This window comes from Cebus imitator, unplaced genomic scaffold (assembly GCF_001604975.1).
Source record: "Cebus imitator isolate Cc_AM_T3 unplaced genomic scaffold, Cebus_imitator-1.0 Scaffold216, whole genome shotgun sequence".
Classification (NCBI taxonomy): Eukaryota; Metazoa; Chordata; class Mammalia; order Primates; family Cebidae; genus Cebus; species Cebus imitator.
This window is the reverse complement of record NW_016107531.1, coordinates 3,570,936-3,578,597: the sequence shown is the minus strand read 5'-3', so window position 1 is coordinate 3,578,597 and position 7,662 is coordinate 3,570,936. Positions and strand designations below refer to the sequence as shown.

The 7,662-nt window shown below is 45.1% G+C and overlaps 1 protein-coding gene across 1 annotated transcript in view; it reads right to left on the bottom strand.

The window, feature by feature from the left end:
* PPP6C (protein phosphatase 6 catalytic subunit) overlaps window positions 1-7,308 on the bottom strand; it is a 42,800-nt gene extending 35,492 nt beyond the window's left edge. Inside the window, exon 1 of the mRNA XM_017549162.2 lies at window positions 6,787-7,308. Within this exon, the coding sequence (XP_017404651.1) occupies window positions 6,787-6,861 (75 nt within the window). The 5' untranslated portion in view covers window positions 6,862-7,308. The remainder of the gene's footprint in view (window positions 1-6,786) is intronic.
* Window positions 7,309-7,662: the final 354 nt, after the last annotated feature.

Here is a 7,662-nt window from a genome sequence, read left to right as displayed (position 1 = left end):
AAAAAAAAAAAAAAAAAAGAAAAGAAAAGAAGAAACAAGTATAAACAAGTATTTGTCATAAAACAGTATACAGTTTGAGTCAATAAACTTTTACTGATTATCACAAACAAGGCAGTGTCCTAAAATTGTAGAAAATACAAACAAGGTATGGCCAAGCACAGAGGCTCACGCCGGTAATCCCAGCACCTTGGGAGGCCGAGGTGGGTGGATCGCTTGAGGCCAGAAGCTCGAGACTAGTCTGGCCAATATGGTGAAACCCCATCTCTACCAAACATATATATGCACACACACGCACAAAAATTAGCCAGGCATGGTGGTGTGCACCTGTAATCCCAGCTACTTGGGAGGCTGACGCGAGAGAATAGCTTGAACCTAGGGCAGGGCACAGGTTGCAGCAAGCTGAGATCACACCACTGCACTCCAGCCTGGACAGAGGCTCCATCTCAAAAACAAAAAACAAACAAACAAACAAAAACAAGGAACGAATCTAGCCTTGAAGAAGCTTCCAGTTTAATAATGGAGATAGACATATTTGCTATCATAAAAGACAACACTCTAAGTGGTAAAATGGGGCAATAAAATGCTATGGGGCAAAGCAATGTCAGTGTAGAAAGAGAAGAACAGGAATTTTATATATTTATTTTTTGAGATGAGGTTTCACAATGTTGGCCAGGCTAGGCTTGAACTCCTAACCTTAGGTGATCCGCCCGCCTCCGCCTCCCAAAGAACTGGGATTACAGGCATGAGCCACCACGCCCGGCCTAGAATGGGAATTTTAAAATAGCAAATAAACTCAGATATGTACTCTGTTGAAGCACTATGGAAAAAAATCACTTGAACCCCACCAAGTCCTGGCCCTGATATCTGTTCTGCCTATCACAAAGACTGTGTAAATGACAGAATGAACATGAAGGGGCTCTCAAAACTATAAGTGGCTAAGTAAATTCTAATCATTGTTAATAAATTCTGACTGTGGAACCTAGGAGCCGTGCATAGAGGAAGTGGCACCTGAGCTAGAGCTCAAAAGGGAGGTAATAGAGGGCATACCAGCTGTTCTATAAAAGAAGCTTAAATGATAGTTGTAAATGTGAACCCTGAAGCCAGACTCTCTAGGTCTGAATCCCACTAAGTTTCACTTACTTACTAGCTGTATGACTATGGAAAGTTACTACATCTGTGTCAACTTCGGTTACCTATCTGAAAAATGGGGCAAATATTAGTACTCAATTCACGGTGTCAGGAGTATTAAATGATTTAGTATTTGTACTATATAAATTTTTTTTTTTGAGACAGAGTCTCACTCTGCCACCCAGGTTGGAGAGCAGTGGCACGATCTTGGCTCACAGCAACCTCCGCCGCCCAGGGTTCAAGCGATTCTCCTGCCTCGGCCTCCAGAGTAGCTGAGATTATAGACGTGCACTCGGCTAATTTTTATATTTTTAGTAGAAATGGGGTTTTGCCATGTTGGCCAGGCTGGTCTCGAACTCCTGACCTCAGGTGATCCACCTGCCTGGCCTCCCAAAGTACTGGGATTACAGTTGTCAGCCACCACACCTAGCCTGTTTTTATTTTTTTTTTTTAAATGTGGGCCAGTCACGGTACCTTACATCTGTAATCCCAGCACTCTGGGAGGACTAGGTGGTAGGACTACTTCAGGCCAGGAGTTAGAGACCAGCCCGGGTAACAAAGCATGACACCGTCTCTACAAAAAAAATGTAAAAAATTAGCCAAGCATGGTGGTACATGCCTAAAGTCCTAGCTACTCAGGGGGATGAGGCAGGAGGATCACCTGGGCCCAAGAGTTTGAGGCTGCAGTGAGCCATGTCTGCACTAGTGTACTCCATCCTGGGAAACAAAGTGAGATGCTGTCTCAAGACAAAAAATAAATTAATTAATTAATGGCCACTAGAAAATTTGAAGCTTACATTTGTGAGCATGATATTTCTATTGCAGAACATTGTTATAACACAATTTTCATAAGATAAAGGAGAATATAATTCTGTGGCCAAAAAGACAAATGAAATGTGGCCATAAGGACCGACAAGATATAAGAAAGGGTCTTACAAACATAGAAAACACTCTTCTAACCTCATACAAAGCCATGGTGTGTCCCTGTTGTACCGTGTTCAGCTGTCCTCAGTGTACCTGAAGAAAAATTCAATGCAAAACCACCAAACAACTCGGCCAAGCATGGTAGCTCACGCCTGTAATCCCAGCACCTTGGGAGGCTGAGGCAAGCAGATCATTTGAGGTCAAAAGTTTGAGACCAGCCTAGCCAACAGAGTAAAAATACAAAAATTAGCCTGTCATGGTAGCAGGCACCTGTAATCCCAGCTACTTAGGAGGCTGAGGCAGGAGAATCACCTGAACCTGGGAGGCGGAGATTGCAGTGAGCCAAGATGGCGCTGCTGTGCTCCAGCCTGGACAATAGGGTGAGACTCAGTCTCAAAAAAAAAAAAAAAAAAAAAAAAAAAAAAAGGGGAAAAAAAAAACAAAAAAAAAAAAAAAAAAAAAAAACAACCTCAGGTAAACATGTCACCCTTAAGACCCGTACAAGAGATTAAACAATCTCCAAGTTATAGAACCCCTGCTCCCCCAAAATATTAATACTTAAGTATAGGTATTCAGCAAACCTGCCTTACCATTCATTCTTCCTCTTGGCCAGGTATGGAGTCTGTACCTTGTATTAATCTCTCTGAAAGCTTTCTTGTGGATAAAATCACATGAGCTCTTTATAAGAAAGGTTATACTGTGGTCCATTCACTTTCACATATGCCATTCTTATTCCTTCAAAACAGTTATATATGCCAGGCACAGTGGTTCACACCTGCAATCTCAGCACTTTGGGAGGCTGAGAAGGGTAGATCACTGAGTTCAAGCCCAGCCTAGCAAACATGGTGAAATCCCGTCTCTACTAAAAATACAAAAATTAGCGGAGATGGTGGCAGGTGCTTGTAATCCCAGCTACTCAGGAGGCTGAGGCAGGAGAATCGCTTGAATCTGGGAGGTGGAGGTTTCAATGCGCTGAGAACATACACCTGCACTCCAGCCTGGGCAACAGAGCAAGACTCCATCTCAAAAACACAAACAAACAAAGTTACGTAGATTTGATCCAGTAGTGATGTGACCATTTCCAACGTGGCAAAACAAAAACTGTGATTAGTTCTAGAACATCCTATGCATTCATTATTTGATCTAGTATCTCCATCTTCTAATCAATTTAAAACATAGGTAAATTTCTGTCTTATTTTCTACCAGAACAAATCTTTTCCATCATGTTCATCAAGTGACCTCAATGATTTCTTTTCTTCTTAATAAAATCTTTTTTTTTTTTTTTTTGCCTTTATAGCCTCAGAAAAAAAATATTCCTGGCATATTTCTTGGCCTGCCTAATTTTAGGCTGCGCTTCATGACAAGAAACAGAAACAAAATTAAATTTCTTTAAATACACCAGAGATGAGCAATATAAACAAATTAATCTGATAAAAACATTTCCAAGACAGAAGAAAAGTCTCTACTTATAAAGAAAATTTCAGATTTATTTTTTGTCTTGATTGCCCAAAATATACTTTTTTAAGTTTATGAAGAATAGATATAGACTGGGTACGGTGGCTCATGCCTGTTGTCTCAGCATTTTGAGAAGTGAGGTGGGAGGTTCACTTGAGCCCAGGAGTCAAGACTCTCCTGGGTAACATAGCAAGACCCTGTCTCTACCAAAAAAATAAATAAAAGTTAGCTGGGCATGGTGGCACATGTCTGTGGTCCCACCTACTAAGGAAACTAAGGTGGAAGGACTGCCTCAGCCCAGGAGGTCAAGGCTGCGGTGAGCCATGATTGTGCCACCACACTACAGCATGGATGACAGAGTGAGACCCTGTCTCCCAAAATATAAAAATAAAAAATAAAATTTTTTAAGAAAAAAAGAAAAACAAATACAAGCAAAGTATAATGCAGTTATGTTCAATAGGAAATAAAGTGGTCTAAAAACTATATTTCGTTGAGGTAAGAAGGAAATCTAATGTTTATCAAAGTAAGAGGTCCAAAGAAGTCCAACAGATTCTTTTTTTTTTCTGAGATGGAGTCTCCCTCTGTCACACAGGCTGGAGTGCACTGGCTTGATCTTGGGTCACTGCAACCTCCCCGGTTCAAGCGATTCTCCTGCCTCAGCCTCCCAAGTCGCTGGGATTACAGGCACCCTCCACCGCCCGCAGCTTGTTTTTGTATTTTTAGTACAGACTGGGTTTCACAATGTTGACCAGACTGGTCTCGAGCTCCTGACCTCAAGTGATCACCTGCCTCAGCCACCCAAAGTGCCGAGATTACCGGCATGAGATATAGCACCTGGCCAGATTATCTTTCAAATGATTTCAGGGCCCAATTTCTTTTTTTTTTTTTTTTTTTTTTTTGAGACAGAGTCTCACTCTGTCACCCAGGCTAGAGTATAGTGGTGTAATCTTTGCTCACTGCAACCTCCACCTCCTGGGTTCAAGCAATTCACCCTGCCTCAGCCTCCCAGGTAGCTGGGATTACAGGCACCCACCACGAGGCCCGGCTAATTTTTGCATTTTTTAGTAGAGATGGGGTTTCCCATGTTGGTCAGGCTGGTTTCAAACTCCTGACCTCAAATGATCCGCCCACCTTGGCCTCCCAAAGTGCTGGGATTATGCCATGCCAAGACACGTTTACATTAAAAAAAAAAAAAAAAAAAAAAAAAAATTATTTATCATAAACACAAAGTTTTAAAAAGCTTTACACAAGATAAATAAAAAGAAAAAATTTCACATCAATTCACTGACATGCAATAGTCAACCTCACCTACAGGATTAATAATGCTACTAAGAGGTCTGGTTAGTTTTCCATGAATTGGATCCCAATGCTAGTTGTATTCTTATTCCAAAAAAAAAAAAGAAAAGAAAAGAAACACACACAGCAGAAAGAAGCCACAAAACAAATGTCTGAAGGACTGATGAGTATGTATGCTACACTGCTACTAACTAAGGCTCTATCCTTATTTTAAATTATCCTATTAAAAACGGGAGAATGCACAAGAATGACTCCCCTATAATATGCCTCATAAAATTAACATATAAGTACAATTCAGTTACATTCACAACAGCATGTGTGGTCTCAAACATTATGCATACTTGCCGCCTGATGTTAAGCATCAACTTCCTGTACCAAAGAAGAAACAAACAAAACAAAATCCACAGTAATATATTTTTTGAAGAATACACTGAGTAAGATAACTAGAACAAGCTGATAAGCACTGTTAGAAACCTAAGCACTGGTTTCAGCAAATGCATGAACACTTTTCAAAAAAGCAGCATACCTAGGACGGGTGCGGGGCTCACGTCTGTAATCCCAGCACTTTGGGAAGTCGAGGTGGGCGGACCAATTGAGGTCAGGAGTTCGAGACCAGTCTGGCCAACATGGCGAAAACCCGTCTCTACTAAAAATACAAAACATCCCGGTGTCATGGCACGCGCCTGTAATCCCACCTACTCGGGAGGCTGTGGCAGGAGAATCACTCAAACCCAGGAGGCAGAGATGCAGTGAGCCAAGATCGCGCCACTGCACTCCAGCCTGGATGACAGAGTGAGATTGTTTCAATAAAAAATAATAATAATGGCCGGGCGCGGTGGCTCACATCTGTAATCCCGGCACTTTAGGAGGCCGAGGCGGGCAGATCACAAGGTCAGGAGTTCAAGACCAGCCTGGCCAACATGGTGAAACCCCATCTCTACTAAAAATACAAAAATTAGCCAGCCGTGGTGGCATGTGCCTGTAATCTCAGCTGCTCAGGAGGCTGAGGCAGGAGAATCGCTTGAATGCGAGAGGCGGAGGCTGCAGTGAGCTGAGATCATGCCACTGCACTTCAGCCTGGGCGGCAGAGACTTCGTCTCAAAGAAAAATAAAATAAAATAAATAAATAATAAATTGAAAAGAAAAGCAGTATATCAAACGCATTCCTTTACCCATACATACATTTACTTGGACTCAAGAGCAACAAGGAACTCATCTTCTTTAGAAAACCAAGAAAACGAAATCTTGAGTTAAGAAGGGGTTAAAGGGAAAGCATTTGTATTTATCAAGAAGAAACTACTTTCTTCACTTCAGTAGGCTCAACAAAATACCCAGAAACGGCTTCACCACTGAATTAGCAGAAGAAAACCCACGGTCCTAAAAGGCAATTTGGAGGAGGTGAAGGAGTAGCAGAGAAGAGGGACGACCTGACATTCTCTCTCGTCACTACCAAACCACTCGGACCCACCGCCTTCCCCTTCCTCCGAGACCTAAACACACTGGGGCCGCGTTGCAAGAGCCGGTGGCATCTCCTGTCAGACGCCGGCCACTCTGCGCTCCTGTCACCTCCAGCGGGGACGATCCCATCAGGAGGGCACTGTCGCGGGGGCTCGGCAGCGACCGCCGGAGATCCTGGGATGGGGTGGAAAGCTGAGTCTTCTAAGCAAAACTGTTGCAGCTACGGGTCCTGGGGCAGCCCGAAGGCCAAAAGGGGCGACCCTGGGGTAGAGGCCGCGAAATCCCTTACGATACCCTCTGAGGCAACTGGGACAGCATTTAGGGGACTTGGTTCCCCCAACCCTTGGCGTCACGCCGGGTCGGACCGGGTGGCATGGCATCGGGGCGGGCCCTCCACTGCGGAGAGACTGGATACACGGGATACCCGGCGGGGGTCCCAGGGAGAGAGGAAGGGCGGGCCGGCGGGCGCCCCACAGCCGGAAGGGGCGAGCCTGTAAGCAGCGCTCCCGCCCCGGCAGGGCTCACCTTGAGGTCGTTCTCTGGCAGGTACTTGCACAGCCGCGCTATCTCCACATACTTGTCCAGGTCTAGCGGCGCCATTTTAGGAATAACAAGCCGCGGCGACAGCGGCAGGGGCGACGGCGGCGGCGGCTGTAAAAGCGGCGGCGGCGGCAGCGGCGGAGGCCGAAGCCGGAACTCTCCCTACGTCACGTCCGGACCGTGAGAGGCGTCTGCGTAACGCCGTTAAAGCGCCACCCGCTTCTCCCCACTACCTCGGTACGCCCGGCGCCCCCTCTGGCTGAACCCCGACTGCAGGCCCCAAGAGGCCCCCCTCGGTCCAGCCCGCGAAACCTGATGGGACCCGTAATCGTCTGCCGCGGGTGATGCTGGGATTTGTAGTTTTCAGTTGTGGACAGACACACCTTTCTTTTCCTGCCCTTCGGTTCCTCCAGACTTTCACCTCCCGGCAGCGGGCGAGGCTTTTCCGAGGCAAAACGGCAGAGTAGGTGGTCCTAGCCACTCACTGGTTTCTCCTTCCAGCCCTTTTAAGCACTCTGTCACTTTCACTTAACAATTGGGTAAGCCTGGCCGTAGTAACCTGTTTGCACCTTTCCAAGTCCTTGTGAAAACCTCGCTTAAGCGTGTGGCAGAGATGTCAGGCTCCAGCCTGAAAGGAAGGGAAAGAAATATTAAAGCATTTCTTATGCTAAATGCGATACAAATTCTATTTTTCCGTTTAATCTTGGTAACGATTGATAGGAAAGTGAGACTTGGAGGCTTTAGGTAGTTTACCCCAAATCGCACAGGGAACAAAATGGTTGGGCCAAGATTGGAAAATGGCTTAAGCCTAAGCATACTTTCCAGTGAGAATCCCACGAAGGCAGGGAGTTTTCTGCTGTA